Here is a 19,061-nt window from a genome sequence, read left to right on the forward strand (position 1 = left end):
AGTTTTCAAGCAGGGGACTGGCTGTACTCTAGAAGCTTGCATTTCATTCAAACGTTGCATAATTTATTTTCACACCATAAATTCACTTTGCATTGACTTGCATTTGTCTGTGTTTGTCAATACAGGTCAGAGCAGATCAGACTATACTGACAAGTCTTGCAGGAATGTGCAGAATCGCAGGACATTTTCTGTAGAGCACCAGATTTTAGGGCATCTCTGTAAACAGGCTAAGGCTTCATTCACTCGATGAAACACAAACAATTGTGTTCGCATAATTGCAGATCTGTTTGCGTTTTTGCTGCCTGCTGCACACAAGGCTTCTGAATCCCGATAGCCATGCCTGGCGTGGTTATAGCGAATCGCATGTGAATTCGTATCAGCACGGGTGATGCTTCTGGAAATGGACGCACCAACCCTGTGGAAATGCAGCCTCAAGCTGAGTTTTTGCAGCAAGTCCAGAAATTGTCATTGCGATAGCACAAAAGCTACTCCACTACATTTTACTGCAGTCCTCACTGTATCATGATAGGATCCAGGTGAGGGTTGAAGACTTTTTTTTACCACCTAAATACGGTCTAGATTTGCTGGGTCACTCATTCCCCATCATTCTGTAAGCTGCGTGTATAATATCCAAGCAAGCCGCGCTTGCTTCTTTTTGATCAACTTTTTTCTTTCTTTCTTCACTGAATTTTTTGATTGTCTAAAAATGTTTCACTTTTTCCCTGACTTTTTTTTAATTGTAGTATTAGTTTCTTTTCGATTACTTATGCTCTGTTGTCATAAAGAATGTCAGCATTAAATTTTTTTTTCTTTCCTTTTTGCCGTTTTGATGCAAAAATATAATATTTTTCTGATCTAAATTTCATACATGCTGAAAAGATTAGACAACATGCTTTTGACAGAGACATAGGGTTGGCTTTTTTGTTTTGTTTTTTGTTTTTTGTTTATGAATGTAAGTAACTCACAAGGAATTTGTTTTGTTTGTGTTTCTAAGGGGTGCCTTTTCTGTCGTTCGGAGGTGTGTGAAGAAGTCCACCAACCAGGAATATGCAGCAAAGATTATCAACACCAAGAAATTGTCTGCTAGAGGTAAGAGGCTCCCTGAAGAGGCCTGTACTGCAGGGCATGGCTGGGATGGCAGGTGAACTGGACTATACTTCATTCTTCATGGAAAAATAAAAACTGTGCCAGTCACATACTGTATTTGCCTTTTATTCCCCAGATCCCAATAAAATAGAATAGACTTTCCTACAGCTCTCTTGTTTCATTCGTCAATGAGCAGCAGAATATTGGCATTGTTATTGTCAGATATTTTGATAAATGAAGTCCGGTGTGGTTTTATAATATCACTGTTCTGCATTAGACCCTTGTCTGCCCTGAGGTTTCCACTGCTAATGTTTACGGGTTCGCATTCATTGTTGGCCTGGATCTTCCATGAACGCAGTGATAAATAAGAATGGGTCTCTGCTGATGTAAATACCGTATTTTTCGACATATAAGACGCACCTAAGTTTAGAGGGAAAAAATCGGGGAAAAAAATATAACTATACCTAGGTGCCTCTATAATGCAGGGTGTTGTGTGGACCTTTAAAGGGACACTGTAGGGGGGGTCAGGGGAAAATGAGTTGGAGTTACCCGGGGCTTCTAATGGTCTCCCACAGATATCTTGTGCCTGCGCAGCCACTCCCCAATGCTCCAGCCCCGCCTCTGGTTCACTTCTGGAATTTCAGACTTTAAAGGCTGAAAACCACTGCGCCTGCGTTGCCGTGTCCTCACTCCCTCTGATGACACCAGGAGTGTACTGCGCAGGCCCAGTATGGTCTGTGCCTGCTGCTCCTGGTGACATCAGGGGAAGCAAGGACACGGTAACGCAAGCGCAGTGGTTTTCAGACTTTAAAGTCTGAAATTCCAGAAGTGAACTGAAGGCGGGGCCGGAGCATCGGTGAGTGGCTGCACGGGCACAGGATGTCTGCGGGGGACCATTAGAAGCCCCGGGTAACTTCAACTCCTTCCCCCCCCCCCCCCCCCCCTTCAGTATCCCTTTAACACCCTGAAACTGTCCCTAAGCTACTCTATATACACTACACTGCCCAGCTACACTACACTATTCCCTGCTGCCCTACGAACTAAGCTACACAGCAATTATATACACTACAGTAACACAACACACCACTACACTGCACTGCACTGACACACACCACTTCAGTGTACCCTTTACTACACTGCACTGACACACACCACTTTAATACACTTCACTACACTACACTACGACTAACCTGCACTAAAATAACATTATTACTACACCTGATCCTGCTGCCGCGCTCCTCTCCCACTCGTTCCAGCTACGATCCTCTTCTCCCTCTGCAGATGACTTTCAGTGAAGCTGCTGTTGCCGCCGCCGCTGGGTCCTCTGTTCCTCCTTGCATCCTGTCAATAAAAAATAAACATATGTTATGGCATGTTACAGTACTGATACTTAATGTGCAGCCGCTATCCCCTTCGTAAATGCCACTCACGGAAAGCTGTCTGCCGCTACACACCGGGTCCTTTGTGCTGGCCTCCTCCTACTTCCGCTTCACAGCACGTGCGCCGCATTCTGTAAGGGAATCTGAAGCGAGAAGTATGTGAATGCTGCCATATTTATTTCCTTTTTGAACAATACCAGTTGCCTGGCTATCCTGTTAGTCTATTTGGCTGCAGTAGTGTCTAAACCACACCAGAAATAAACATGCAGTTAATTAGACCCTGAACAAGCATGCAGATCAGATGTTTCTGACTAAAGTCTGACTGGATTCGCTGCATGCTTGGTTTGGGTGTTTAATTCAGATACGATTGCAGCCAGAGTTCAGCAGGAATGCCAGGCAACTGGTATTGTATAAAATAAACCAAATATGTCTGCCTTCATATCCCCCCTCAGTTCAAGTGTTTGAGTTGTCCTCTCTATACTGTGCCATGCAGAACTTTCAAGGCGTTCTGTGATTTGTATTGCAGTATCTTGCTCATACCTCTCAACACTTTTTTTGCCATAACTGAAATAATTCTATGTATCTTTGTACACCTCATTTTAGATGTGGTTTTTGTAGCTTCTTGACAAGGTAGCTTGTGTGTAAAATGCAGAATGACTCTATAAGGCAAAGAAAATCGTTCTACCTGAAATTCTGTGCTTTTTATATCTTTAGTCTTGAGGCTGGGCCATATAGAATAAATAAGGGAAAAAATCCTGTCACTGTGTGCGCTGGTTACAAATGATATGTCCCTTGATGGAAAATAGCAGTCATGGAAATCCTCCAAGTCAGCAGAGAGCACGAGAATGGAAGTCCCAGAATTCCTGCGTCACTTCTTGATGCATCCCAGACCAGTACAGTATTAATGCCAATAAATGAACTGTACCACCTCTGCTTTGTGTGCCCAGCATGTCACTGCAGGCTGCAGAAGGCTGCAGATCTGTGTGCTCATGAACCAGCTGGGAAATTCATACCCGTCATATCTACCAGTGCTTTACAGATGGGCAAAATGTTTACTGCGTGTTTATCTTATACGGTGCCCTTATTAAAGTGTACCTGTTAAACGTGCTGTACCCAGTGATTGCATGTATTGTAATAGAATTATTGCTATTGAATCTTCATAATAGGCAATTTTTTTTATAATTTGCCTTGCCCACAGCATGCCATGCAGTCTTAAGATACTTTGGAACAGTTGATGATTTTGTCACAGATGGATATTTTGCTACAGGAGAAAATCTAGTGTGATTACAGGTGTCTCGGGAGTGTACATCTAAAAAGGGCACTGCAGTAATTGGGGTGCTGCTAGGACAATATTGGTGAAATTGACAATGTTCTATTAATGGGTAATACAATAGTAGAATATCAATAACCTAACCCTGTTCTTACGCTAAGCCTACCTTCATAACGAGACCCCCCCCCCCCCCCCCCCCGTTGCAGTATCCGCCATCAGCACCGCCTTCATCACTAACCTCGCCCTCTGCTGATATCTGCGCAGCCTCCTTTTACCTCACATAGCAATAGAAGTCGTTGCAAGCCTGGAGGCTAGCATAGCTTCTGTCCAGCCTCAGCCTTGCTTTGTCGCCCAGAGGGATCAAGTCCTGATCCCTGCTGGGCAACATTCCTCGTGTGTAGGAAGTTTATATTCCTTCTGTTTGTCTCATTACCATAGGTAGCAGAACCAGTTAAACATTTGCTGTACAAGGAAATAGAAAGGGAAGTCAGACAATTTATTAGGACTGGTACTATGTGTACCCATGTTTATCTCATCCTGTCACATGTGAAGTTCAGGTACCTTGTAAGATTCAGCAGCAAGTGGGGTTGGGAATAAGGGACTGAAATTGTATTTTGCAGAGATGGTAATTATAATATCCAGTTAACGTATAGTTTCTTTGTGAAAGAAAGCTTGGTTTAGATGATTTCTCTTTCTACTTTTGTATAGCGAATGTTCCCTCCTTGATTTTTCACTATGGAATATCTGTTGTAACAACCAGCATTTGTTGCTGTTGTGGTCTGATTGCTCATCCTGCTGTTTGAGGAAGTTGTTACAGCAGGCTGCTGCAGTCACCTGCCAGGTAGACTTGTCATTCAAGTGCATACAGTAATATCTCTGCATAGTGCATGAAGAGCCTTGGATGTGATGCCTGGTCCGAGAGGTGGCAGATTGCTTGTGGAGAGACCAAGTTCTAACTTTGTGTGACCTTTTGGCAAGTCATTTTATCTGTCTCAGGTCCTAAAATTAGATTGTAATCTATTTGGGAAGGGATGCAATGTGCTGGTGTGATATCCGTAAAAAGGGGAAAGCTCCGTGGCACGCGGTCCGGAGCACCAATCACTTCGGCTTTCTTACCTGTGTGATTTGGACAAGATGTTACTAAATAACTGACCTTCTTTTTAGACCTATATTCAATTTCCTAAAGATGGCTTTTGTAACCCTCTGTTCATTTAAACTACTAGCTCTGAAATGCCAGTAACATTTTTCCCGTATGCAGCACTTGTAAAATAGCATTTTATACCCATTGCAAATCTGGAACTGAATTGGCCGTAGAATGATCAGAATTCAGCGTATCGAGTTCATGATGGTGTCAGCTTTCGCAATTGCAGAGAGCTGTTTCAGCCCTGAAAGCATTCTGCAGCAATTTAAAGCAGATTCCAGATATCCATAACTGGTTTTTATTTGCAGGAACGATGCTGAGCATGTGTTTAAGACATAATCTGACATTTTCATAATTTAAAAATGTGTATGTGCAGTGGTGTAGCTAGGGATTATGGGTCCCCATAGCAAAATGTCCATGGTTCCATCAGATCTAGGCACTCTGGAGCAATGCTACCCTATGGATATGAGTTGATTGGGCAATTTACATTCCCATGCAATGTACACTGTATAGTCCATAGGCACTGAGACAGTCATAGGGTGGAGAAAAAAAGGAGAGTTAATAGTGAGCTCATCAAGTACCACCTGGGCCCCCTCGTCTCCAGGGCCCCATAGCAGTTGCTATGGATATTGCTATACTGACTGTGTGTAGGATTCTCATTAATGAAAGGAAAATGTCTATTAAAGAGGAACTGCAGTGAAAATAACATAATGAATAAAAAATGTTTTTTGTTTTACAATTTTCATTTATAGATTAGTCAGTGTTTGTCCGTTGTTTTTGTAAAATCTTTCCTCTCCCTGATTTACATTCTAAAGGTAGTGGCAACTTTAGTCTGCCAGGTGATGTCTGTGGAAGGAGATACTGCTTGCTGGGCAGTTGGGAACAACTGTTATCTCCTACCATGCAATGAGAATTACAGATGGGGAACTGTCAGTACCATGGTCATGACATCACAATGTGGGAGGGGTTTCACCATAATATCAGCAACACATAACCCATTGATGATCTATTCGAGAAAAGGAAAAGGGGGTATTGGCTACTGATTGGGATAAAGTTCAATCCTTGGTTAAAGTTACTCTTTAAACTGTATTTGTTTTTGTTGTAGCATATTCTCAATACAAAATTAGACCTCAACAAAGTAAAAAAACAAAACAGCAGCTTTACACACATATGGACATAAGATTACTTACTCCTGTGTGTGAACAGCTTATATTCTGTTTACAACAAAGTACATATATTGTTTAAAAACTATTCAGATGTAATAGCCTCAATTTAAACTCAAAGTGAAATTAGTCCTTATTTCAGAATGCATTTCCAGTTCCAAAATTGAGCATGGTTGTTTGCAAGGGACAGTGTTTACATTGTAGCTTGCATGTTTACCGCTGAAAAACTTCTTCTTTTCTTCTAGGCCATACAATTTATTCTTTCTGGCCACAGATGTGTCTATACATTCCTGAAGAACTGTTCCTTGTCACTTGCTCCTCCCGGCGATGTGTGCATAGCCTACCCCCTTGCCTTGGCATAGAAGGTGGGGCAGAAGTACTAGAGCAGCCTTGTAGACTAGGCTGTTCCTATAACATGTGCAATTACGTCATCGTGCATGCGCAGAGACAATGATGGAGAAGCTAAAGAGCATAGTGCAGCAGCCCATGTAAAGAGCACATCGTCTAGTAGGAGTACAGAAGCCCAGCCTGCGTCTATTCTGTTATTTATTGTGGTGTTCCTTGAGAAAGGGGTCCTTTGTGACCACAAAACATTTAATATGAATTTTAATTTATGTAATATAATCTTGATCGATTCAACATTTGGAGCACTTGCTGGGTTAATAACTTCTTTGGTGGTGCCATGCACTTTTTGGCTAAAAGCACCTATCCACTGGCATATGCTGTGTGGAGTATAAGGGTTCTATTTATACTTGGAATGTAAAATTGAATTTGTGCAGTTCTGACTGAAATATACTGTACTGTTATGATACTGAAAGTGGGTGGGGGAATATGATTTTATCTCTTCCCATTCTAACACCTCCTAACCCTAGTTTCCAAACCAGAAGTCCTGCTACTATGTGGCTGCCACTCATCCAGTCTCTACATAATTCAGTTGATTGAGCACTCTAGATATGTCCTTTGCATTCGCCTTATTCCATAATAAGAACACAATGTGTGTTGCCCAAAACCAGAATGTTTCACATTTCTGACTCCCACTCTCCTGGTGTGCAGAGAAAAGTGAGTTTTATGTAAAGAAATACTTCAGGAAATGTGCTGTAAAGTAAATATTTCCCTCTTAAACATGAAATACTTAAAAGCAGACACCTAGAAGTTATTTCAGTTAGCTTTTTTTAATCATCTAGAGTGCCCAGGGCTTAGTAAATCAAACGTCATGAGTGATGTACAAAGAACAGTAAGGATGGCAATCATTTAAACTTCAATTTACTGTAAACAGATTAGCGGAGGAGAGCTTGGTTTGTTGCTCTGGGTTACGGCTCTTAAAGGGAACCTAAACTGAGAGGAATATGGATGTTTCCTTTTAATCAACACCAGTTGCCTGGCAGAATTGCTGATCTATCTGGTCAGTATTGTCTGAATCACAGACCTGAAACAAGCATGCGGCTAATCCAGTCTGACTTCAGTCAGAGCACCTGATCTGCATGCTTGTTGAGGGGCTGTGGCTAAAAGTATTAGAGACATAGGATCAGCAGGGCTGCCAGGCAACTGTTATTATTTTAAAAGGAAAAATCTGCATCCTTCTCAGTTTAGGTTCCCTTTAATCTCTTCCATTCCGCTCATTATTGCCTTGTTGATTATGCTTGATTGTATAAAGCAGTCAGTTAGAAATTGTCCTTTGCTGGGTTGACTGTGTCAAATCACTGTAATATGAAAGTTGTGTTATTACTGAAGATTTGGTATACCACACCAGCGTCTCTTGTGATATGTTAAGATTACAGTGGAGCAAGCTATGCATACTGTACACATCTGCTGTTTTCCCAATATCTAGATGCATTTCCCTACTTCATAAACGCTGAGCTTGTTGGTCAGACAAGGCTTGTCTTTAGTAAACTCATGTTGGCTATGTGAAAATGGGACTATTCTCATTCTGTGCTATACAATATTTATATATATATATATATATATATATATATATATATATATATATATATATATATATATATATATATATATATATATATATATATATATATATATATATATATATATATATATATATATATATATAATATATATTGTATAGCACAGAATGAGAATAGTCCCATTTTCACATAGCCAACATGATATATTATTTTTATATTATATTTATATTATTTAATTTATTTTAACATCCCTTAGGATATACTCCGTTTACATCCAGCTGATGTTAAGTTTACAGGTCTATGATTTTATTTGTTTTCGCTCTGATTTTTTTTTTTTTTTTTTTGTGTTTCCCTCTTGAGTGCTTGTTGTTTTATGCTAAATCACATCCAGTACATTTTCATTTATCTGTATTGGCTATTTTTATATCTAGAATTTTTACTCCTTAAAGCGGAATATAACCCTACATTTCAACTTTGCTCTAATACATTATTTACAGCATATTCTATGCAACCAGCGTTTTTTTTACTAGACCAGCATTGGAAGGGTTACAAACAGAGCTTTAAAGTTCCGTGGATAGAAATGAAGACGCATCCGAAGTTTAGATAGATACATTTAAGTTAACACAATGGTCTCAATTAACTAAGCTTAACCTGTTCAGACTATATGCGTTCCTAGCCGTTTTCAGGGAACGCGTACTGGTACCAAAAACGCATAGAAACGGCTCCTAATGCTTTTGAATGGGCTAGTTCACATGTATGCGTATGAGACGCATACGTTTCTCATCCGCATTGCTGCACGCAGTTCTGTGCGATACGCATAGAAACGGACGCAATGAAAGTCTATGGACGCGTATCAAAAACGCGTACTATTGCGTTTTTAGCGTCCGTTTTCCTCTGCGGTTCCCATAATTTTTTTTTTTTCCCCTGGGTCACGTGTTTGTGCAAAACGCAATAGAAAACGCATTCAAACGCAAGAAAAACGCATGCGTTTTTCAACTTGCGTTTCTTTGAATTTATACGCATTCTACAAACGCAGCAAGTATGAACAGGCCCTAATCCCTGTCTTTAATAACTCTTCTGAGCTGTTTTACAGTTATCACAATTATATCACCATGGTGATAACTGTAAAACAGCTCAGAAGAGTTATTAAAGACAGGAGTTAAGCTTAGTGAATTGAGGCCATTGTAATAAGAGGTGAATGTTATACACACTCTGGCTTTCCTTCAGCTCCTGCACAGTCAGTTTGTGTCACATTCCACACTTGTTACATTGTATTTACTTAAATGTATCTATCTAAGCTTCGGGTGCGTCTGCATTTCTATCCACAGAACTTTAAAGCTCTGTGTGTAACTCTTCCAATGCTGGTCTAGTAAAAAAAAAAATGCTGGTTGCATATAAGATGCTGTAAATAATGTTTTAGAGCAAAGTTGAAATGCAGGGTTATATTCCGCTTTAAGGTATGTGCATACTACACTAATAATTGATTTGTTTGAAAGTTTCTATTTACTCTAGGTGTCCTTGCTTGTAGTTTGCTTATGCCAGTCTACAAGACATGGGCCTCGATTCATCAATACTTATCGAATCAATTACCGACAGCTCAGTAAAATACCGAACTTGATAAGTTGATTTCAGGATTCATCAAAGTTATCTATAGCTGTTAGCGAGCATTCGTTAATCATTTGGTAATGATAGGATAAAACAGAAGTGAAATTCATGAAAATGAAAGTGGTTGTGGTTTAGGCTGGTTTCACAGTGGGACGTTACAGGCGCACGTTAGAGCAGCCTGTAACGCACCCCACCGCACAGCAATGAAAAATCAATAGGCTGTTCACAGTGCCCACGTAGCGTTACAGTGTAACGCTGCGCCATAATATAACGTACTGCATGCAGTACTTTGTAAGTGGCAGAGCCGCGTTAGACTGTTTGCACATGCTCAGTAACGTTGGGGAGGAGCGGAGAGCGGCCAGGCACATGTCTAATTAATATTCACTGCACTCAGTGACGTGCAGAGTTTACTTCCTGGAGCGGCCGCTCTGTGCGGCGATTGGCCAGCGGGACCACGTGATGCCGCATGCGTCCAAGAGTCGCATCACGGACGCCAGAGTGAGCTGCACAACGCGGCTCACTCTGACGACCAAAGCAGAGAGCACCAGGCGTTGCATTAGGGGCACGTTGTGCAACCATAACGTCCCCTAAAACACAACGTCCTGGTGTGAAACCAGCCTAAAGGTGGCCATACACTGGTCGATGTGCCATTAGATCGACCAGCTGACAGATCCCTATCTGATCGAATCTGATCAGATAGGGATCGTATGGCTGCCTTTACTGCAAACAGATTGTGAATCGATTTCAGCCTGAAACCGATCACAATCTGTTCAGCTGCTCCTGCCGCCTGTCCCCCCCCCCCGTATACATTACCTGAGGCTGGCTCCCGGGCGTCTTCTCCGCACTGCACCGCACCGCTGTTCTTGCTCCATCCCGGCGCTTCCTGTGTTACTCCGTGACCAGGAAGTTCAAATAGAGCGCCCTCTATTTCAACTTCCTGGTCACCGGAGTGACACAGGAAGTATAAGCGTACACTGGGACATGCGGAAATGCGGTGCAGCGAGGAGAAGAGGACCCCGGAGCCAGCTTCAGGTAATGTATACATGCTCGGATCGGGCCCGAATCGTACGCCGCAAGCGACGCGCTCCTACCGCCGGGCGATCGAGGGTAATTTCCCGCACGGCGCGATCGACGGTCCGATCCGATTTCGGGAGGGAATCGGATCGGCGGGTGCGTTTAGCGCAAGCGATTGGCAGCAGATCCGATCCCAGGATCGGATCTGCTGTCGAAACGGCCGTGAATCGAGCCAGTGTATGGCCTGCTTAAGCGTTAAATTTAGGATTAGTTATCTCCTTCACTGCTTTGTTATTCCTGTCAGATCATTGCTGACAGAGAAGATGGAGCCATTTGAAGTGGTTATGTGTCAGCTGAGAGTGATTCAAAGGCGCAGAAGGGCAAAAATAACATCTAGAACCATATCAATTTGCAAGAGAATGGATTTAGTTGCTAAAACAGGACATTGGCATTTCTTGAATCATCTTGTAAGAGAACACAGGCAGTGCCAGGGTTAACTAAATTTCTAGCGGCACTACATGTTTTCAGAGAAGGTTCCTATCAAGCCGTAGCTGGCGAAATTGTGGGATTGTCCCAAGCCACTTCCAGAATATTGGTCCAGGTGGTAAGCCCTGTTCGGAATGTTGCTACGTGATGTTCAAAGGACTGCTTTTTTTACCCACAATTCCACAGGAATCTTATGGCCTTGTGTTAAATTACCGCTGTGAAATGGAAATATCGTCATGTTACCGAATGGTTACCGCATTGTTATCGATAATTTATCGAAGTCACACTGGGGAAAAACCTTGATGAATACAACTAGCAATCGATAAACTTTGAATTTGGTAATTTAATGAACTGGAAAAAGTTATCGCAAATACAATGATGAATTGAGGCCTTAGTCCTTGACCTTTTTAACCTCCTGAGCGCTATGCTGCTCAGGAGCTTTTGTAGTCCCCCAGGCGAAATCTTAGGGCCCGTTCAGATCAGAAATGCGGATGGCCATGCGTGCGGAACGCGTGCGGACCGCAACGCATACGAACGCATGGCCATCCGCGTTTGTGTGCGTTGCGTGGCTGATCCCATCACTGAAAAGTGAATGGGACAGCCACGCGTTTTTGCAAAATCTGCGTGCAGCATGCGTTCCCGGACCGCACAGGTCCGGAACGCATGCAGTGTGAACATCAGACATTGCACTCTATGCAATGTCTGATGTCGTGCGTTTTGGCCACCTGCACGCGTTTCCAAAACGCGGCTGGAAACGCGTGCAGTGTGAACGGGCCCTTTGATTTAATTCCTTCTTCTAATTCTTCAGCCTCTCCTTTTCATGACTGGTAGGTAAGAAATGTTAACAAACCTACAAATCCCTCTACCTTTCTTCTTTGATCTCTTCGTTGTAAACACATCTTACTCCTCAAATTGGCTATCTATGCTACTATCCATCCATGTCTATTTTCATGACATCATAGTTTTAAACTGTCAATATCTATTCAGGGTTCTCATTTTTTTTGTGATTCTTCCATTTTATTGTAGCTGTCTATTCCTTGATTGCTGGAGGACATTATCTTGCTGCAGCACCACTACTCCAGAATCGGCATCCCTAACATCATGCAAATATGCAAATGTATCAGGCTGCACTAACTAGGGATTATAAATGAGATGCAAATACTTCCAAGTTCACACATATTGATATAAATGTTTGCAAATATATGCAGCTTGAAAATGGACCTATCAAAATGTAAACCTGGGTGGGACTTGATTGGTCCATTTTCAAGCTGCATAACAATTTACATAAATCTGCATTACCGTGAAAATATTTGCATCTCATTGATTATCTCTAGTACTAACACAGGGCTAGCTTCCATTACACTTTCTCCTACCTCTTCTTGTAATTGGGTCTCAACAAACGACTTCTCTCTCCAGCTCTATCCCCACACACATATATAAGTAGATAAACACTTGTTCTACTTATATAACACATCTATTGCACTGTCCATGTTTTGATTTTAGTGATTTGTCTATAGTAAACAAAAAGAGAAATTCCTTCTTAGGATTCCCCATTTTAACTGTATTTATTTTGAAGCCAATCCTGATGTAATTTCCTCCCTTACGCTCCTCTGCCTGATTGTGTATGCATTGCCTGCCCTCCTCTGTCTTCAGGCCCTCCCACCCCGCTCTGCAATAGACAATGCATTGTCTCAGCATGGGAAATATTGGCCGATCAAAGAGGAACAGAGGTGTGGGAGGGGCAACGGGAGGGAAAGAGGCTTCAGCCAATCAGGCTGTATTAGTTAAGTCTGAGGGGAAAGTAGAGAAGCAAAAAAGGACAACCCAGCATGCCCTGCAACTTCCTTTGTGCGGCATATGTACCAAATAAGAGTCATGACATGTAAACTGGGGAATGAACATTTATCAACAAGAAAAGTGAGTGAGTAACTTTTGGATTGCCTGGTTAGCATCCTTATTACTTGTTTACCAGGTAAAAATAAACAATTGATTTTTTATTTACACTTTAAGCAGCCAAATCACTACAGCCGTGCATGGCCGCAGCAGTACGCGAAATGTCCGGGGCTCCCAGTGGGAACGAGCTCTGTGTAAGCAAATGCAGTCCATGTGTTTAGCTTACTGTATCTGCAACTTCTGCTGTTTGTGAACAAATAGTTGTGACGACTCGGACTTTGTACTCTCCAAGTATGCAGTTGCTGTCTTCAGATTATATAGCCCCCTCCAAACTGTCTGTCTGTCATATTTGGCCATACATAATTGCAATAACCAGCTGTGTGACTGAATTGACATATCTTGTTGTGTACACAGTTCCATCTAGCATTTGTGTGAAAGAAAGGAACACATGCAAATCCATTTTTAGAGCAATGGTTCTCCACACGCAAATTGGCAAAATGAAATCAATAGGCTGTTTCCCTATTGTAATGAGGGGAAAACTGAAATGCCATACACACATACAATTTTGATAGGCCAATAATTGGCCAATTTTACTACTTGCATGTAGTTTGAGGGCCAACAGATTCTGAATACTACGTACTACATGGAGGTTGTATAATTGGTCAGTGATTGGCCAGTAAAAATTGGATGTGTATGTATCCTTACTGCTGGCAGCATTTTTACAGGCAACGCATCCGAACTCCCATAGCCATACATGGCATGGCATTCTGATAGTATCTGGTGAACGGGGGAGGAGAGGTTAGTGGTATATAGTGTGACAGACGCCCACATTTGCCTTTTTATAGGTGAAATTCACAGTCTCCATGCTGGTGTGAGCAGTTTCTATTTAAACGCCAAGGCTGTTGCACATTAAAGAAAAGTTATCTTGCATAAAAATCATAATTAAGTTAGTGTGGATTCTGTATACTTCCCATTCCTGTTTCTCTGTATGCAGTATAAATATTTACTTTCCAAATAAAGCATTCCTTATGGCCAAAAACGCTTTGAAGGTATTGAGGCTGATTAAATGATGGCATAAATCAACCCCTGTTAAGACACTGTGTTTAAAATTAAATGGGGGGAAGAAAACCTTGTCTTCTCTGCTCAAAAATGCTGTAAAAGTGAGACTGCTATGTCGGGGGAGACTGCTGCAAGTGTGTGTGAGGGGCTGTAGGTCACCCTAGCAGAATGTTAGCAGTTGGTGTAGACAATGCGTGCCAGCCCTGTGTTGGGGCCAAAGATGTTCTCATCGCCAATGTGAACTGTTACCTTAGATATGGACAATATCCAGCAGCAATAATAGTTTCCTGCCTCTGTCAACCTGCAGTCCCAAGTGCGTACAGCAGCCAGGTGTTCTGAATGAGACTAGTTAGCCACAGACTGATTGATAGGGACTTTGTTGCCAAACAGCTAGCAACAGTCTGTCGGTTTTGTGAGCTCTGTTTATGGCCAGGCATTCCGTTATGTAATTGTCCTGTACCAGTGGTGAGTTTCATGAACTGAGCACCAGACAATTATACACAACATCTTTAGGAACTTGTTTATAAAAGGGCCTATATGTCAATACTCTTTACTGTTTTTTGCAGCAGAGCATAGCTACCAGTTAGCCAGTGAGTACTTGTGAATGGGGATTTACTTTGTATTCTGTACTTGACAGCACTGCAGACTTGTCAGTAGTGCACTTCACATTATTACAAGCCTAATATTTAACCTTTTGCAGTGCAGGAATGTGTAATGCCCATGTCTACTCACAAATGTTTTCCTAGATCTGTGTAGGCACTCAGGTGTATGCTTTTTGCTCATCTGTGTATATAATGCAGATTTCTACGCTGCACAGGCGATTCGCAGTGTTCCGGGTGCAGTTTAACAGTGTGGTTGCAGTGCGTTAATGCAAAATGAGCATGTTGACAGTGAAGCATACAGTACAGTGAAGCCTCACTCATTTGGTCTGTTTTGAAGCTGCATTCATTTGCATTGAAATAGTAGCATAATCCTGCATTTATTTGCATCTTATTCCCCATTCCCACTGCTGGATGTTGTACCACACAATAATTCTGTTTTTGTGTACTCCTACTGCTCGGTGTTTGTACTTTGTGTGAACTATTTGATTTTATGGTTCCCTCTGTTGTCACCCAACTCCGACTCCTCATTTTATGAAACCACCGACTCCAACTCCAGGTACCCAAAATTGCTCTGACTCCTTAGTCTAATTTTTACAAAGGCTATGGATTTGGTTCAAAAATCATCCGACTCCTCAGTTTACTGAAACCTCCCAACTCCAGGTACCCAAAATTGCCCCAACTCTGACTCCACAGCCCTGGTTGTCTGTCTTGTACTCAGAGTTCCCCAACCCTGTCCTCAAGGCCCATCAACAGTACATGTTTTGCAGAAAACCACACACATTCACAGGTGAGGTAATTAGTGTCTCAGCAGAGCTGATTAACTACCGGTGTGGATTTCCACAAAACATGCACTGTTGGTGGGCCCTGAGGACAGGGTTGGGAAACACTGCTGTACAGCACTATGGAAGATGTTGTTGCTATGTAAATAAAAATATTAGCAACATATCTCTCTAATCCTTAAGGATTGGACACGTACGTTGACTAAAGTCGGTGGAGGGGGTCAACATCGGCTGCCTCAACCGATAATCAGGTGTGTGTACAGTGACTGGTGACTTTTAACCCACAAGCGATCCACCTGGTGAATCAACTCATCCCCTGCAATGGCGATCCCATTGTCTACGCCTCTCCCCCGCTGTGAGACACTGTGCCATCCCTCAGCCTCCCCTAATAGCAACACAGTGCATAGTAAGCCACACAGCTAACTCGCGTCTGTGTAACCTGGCCCAGCGATGTCACCAAGGAGATCAGGTCTGGATCCCAAATGGGCGACATCCATCAAAGGTGTGTATGCATCGTTAATGTAAGCCTTGTGATTTGGATTTTGATATTTCAATGTGTCCTTCGACAGGTATAAAGCCGGTTGATTGTTCATGCCAGTAGTTTGGACTGACAAATGCATTGTGTTTTCACACCATTGGCTCTAAGGGCCTGAGCAGTGGGCTCAAGCCAAGCAAGAATATCGAACATAGAAGAGCAAAGATGAACAAAAGATAACTGTTTCCATAATGAGATCTATACGAAATGCTTTTGCAAAACCAGGTGTGTAATTACATTTTTTAAATTACATTTTAACACTGTATGCTTTGTGAATGAGGCCCATTTACACACTGTGAAATGTAAGTGAATAGCCCTTCAGAAGATTCAGTCCTTTCCATTACTCTTGTCTGTCAAACAGTGAAGTTGCCAAATCACTTTGAAGGACTTTATGGAAAATGTAAATGTTGTCTTGGCTTTTTCATTATTTATACTGTGAATGTATAGAGTGCTCAGTGGTGTGTAAACTCAACAGGGAAGAATCCATTTATCTTCCTAAGATTACTTTGCCATTTTGTTTATCAAACTTTTTTTAGAGCTCCTGAATACACTTAACTGTAAGTACAAAGCATGCTTCAGGTTCATGACTCAAAGCTGGGTGATAATGTTCCATTGGTGATAATTCTCAAATAAAGTTCACCGAATATAACCATCTGCTGGTTATTCCATCCTTGTGTGTGCGCACACAAACATTCCGCAGTGATGCACCTGCCGGCAGTAAAGATATCGCCCCCTGTGATACATTTAGGAATGTAAATCGGGGCGAGGAAAGTTTTTCTAATTTGCAAACACTGACTAAATAATTTATAAAGTAATATACAATATAAGTAATTTTAATCATTGCATTTAGTTTTTCTTTTTAATGCTTTTTTGTTTTTCAAACAAAACAAATAGTGAACAAATCTAAAAATTGCACAGGAACACACGAACATGTTCAAATTTGGAAAAAATTGCAATTACATCAGCGTGATTGCAATTTCCAGTGGAAAAAGGCCCAAAATATACAGACCTTGGTTGTTTGCTGTATCAACTGTTCTTGTAACATCACCTAACCTTTTTTTCTTTTTGTTCTATACTTTTTTTTTTTGCCTTTTGCAATTCTATCTATCTATCTATCTATCTATCTATCTATCTATCTATCTATCGAATTTGAGCTTTGTCAGACAAAGTGCCTGAGAGCAATGGAAAGCTCAGCGGCTAATGGAGGATTTCTCTGCCATTAGGTCACAGTCTCCAGTTAGGATTGCTGAGTCAGAGGCTTGTGCAGCTATGCTTGATATTACTTTTTATTACTGGACATTATATTTACTAAAGTATCCGTGGCGTCTGCCTTAGTGCAGACCTCTTTATAGTATCACCCCCTTAACTTGGGTACTGAGGGCTAATTGAGGTCTCTGTGGCCTCTGATTAGAGCTTCTCTGTCTTATTTATAGAAATAAATGGACCTTGTATTTGAACACAACAGTCTGTTGTCTGTTTAGTTTATGCAACACATTTGATATGAAAGTAAAGCAAATATCAATTTAATTTGCCTTGCTGACAGTTTAACTTCTGCACTGGGCTTTTGTGGTCCTAGTAAGCTGGTGTGTGATTGTATTCATATTTATAGGGAACCCAAGGTGAGAGGCATATGGAGGCTGACATAAATTCCTTGCAAATTCCAATGCACATTGCCTGACTGTTTTGCTGATCCCTGGCCTCAAATACTTAACCATGGACCCTGAACAAGCACACAGATCAGATGTTTCTGACAAAATCTTAAAAAATTAGCAGCATGCTTGCTTCAGGGGTTATTCAGACATTACTGACCAGATAGATCAGCAGGACCGCCAGGCAACTGGTATTGGATAAAAGGAAATCACTATGGCAGCATCCATTTGTCTCTCACCTTGGGTTCCTTTTACTTCTAACAGTACCTCTGTCATGATTTCTCAACACCTTCAATCCCTTATCTCTCTATTTATTTTATTTTTGGGAAATAAATGGCTTCACATTGGTATTCTTCTTGGCAATATTGGCCATCCTTTTCAGCAATCTGCTAGAAAAATCTCAAGCTTTGCACACAGCCTAGATTATAACCACTTCACCCCAAAGGCATTTTTACCCTTAAGGCCCATACACACGTCGGATTTCCGTGAACGACTGGTCGTTTGAACGTCCCGTCGTTCAGTCGTTCGCCCGCGCAGTGTTCTCCCCAGAATTTGTTTCCAGCCGGGTGGCATGAAAAAGTAGCCGGGTGGCATTAAAAAGGAGCCGGGTGGGGCGAGTTGAAAATGCAGGGCAACTCTGCTTACAGCATAGGAGGATGTGAGGAGCTGAACCGTTGACAGCCGGGTGGTCACAAAATCTAGCCGGGTGGAGCACCCGGCTAAAAGAGCCTGGGGAGAACACTGCCGCTAAATCGGGCGTGTACAGACTGTCGTTCGCTTGAAAAGAGTGAGTTTGAGCGATCCACCCGGCGGATCGCTCAAACTCACTCTTATCAAGCGAACGACAGTCTGTACACACGCCCGATTTAGCGGGCGAACGACTGAACGACGGGACGTTCAAACGACCCGTCCACGGAAATCCGACGTGTGTATGGGCCTTAACGGACGAGCAATTTTCACCTTTTAGTGCTCATCCTTTTCATTTGCCAATAGCTTAATTCACTACTAATCACAATGAAATGATCTATATCTTCTATATCTTGTTTTTTTTCACCACTAATTGGGCTTTTTGGGGTTATTTTATTTTCTATTTCTATTTTATTTTCTATGCATTTTAAAGGGAAAAACAAGAATGTCCCTAGTACAATGTATGGTGACAATATAGTATTTGGGAATAAAGGTGTATTTATTCTTTGGTGTTTTTTTTTTTTTTTGCACTATTTTCACGTGCAAGGGAATGCACGTGCACATGCGGGGGCGCGCACGCACGCATGTGTACGCGCACAGTGGCAGCAGCACTGCCTGAATTATAAAAACGTCCTGGAGCCATTAAGAGGCTCTAGCAGGACGTTTTTATAAGTCAGCTTGTCATTAAGTGGTTAAACTCTGCCATTAAGGACCTCCTCTGCTACGAAGGTGTAGCAGGTGTACGGTGGCTCCTGATCCACCTTGGTGCACCAGTGACTCGGGCAAGGTCA

The 19,061-nt window shown here is 42.0% G+C and overlaps 1 protein-coding gene across 22 annotated transcripts in view; it reads left to right on the top strand.

Annotated features, from left to right (window-relative positions):
* Positions 1–19,061, top strand: part of CAMK2G (calcium/calmodulin dependent protein kinase II gamma) — a 375,935-nt gene that overhangs the window by 24,489 nt on the left and 332,385 nt on the right. For all 22 annotated transcript variants that reach the window (XM_068257960.1, XM_068257962.1, XM_068257961.1 and 19 more), the window contains exon 2: positions 995–1,089. In XM_068257960.1, coding sequence (XP_068114061.1) covers positions 995–1,089 — 95 coding nt within the window. The remainder of the gene's footprint in view (positions 1–994; positions 1,090–19,061) is intronic.

The sequence above is a fragment of the Hyperolius riggenbachi genome, chromosome 10, assembly GCF_040937935.1.
Source record: "Hyperolius riggenbachi isolate aHypRig1 chromosome 10, aHypRig1.pri, whole genome shotgun sequence".
Lineage (NCBI taxonomy): Eukaryota > Metazoa > Chordata > Amphibia > Anura > Hyperoliidae > Hyperolius > Hyperolius riggenbachi.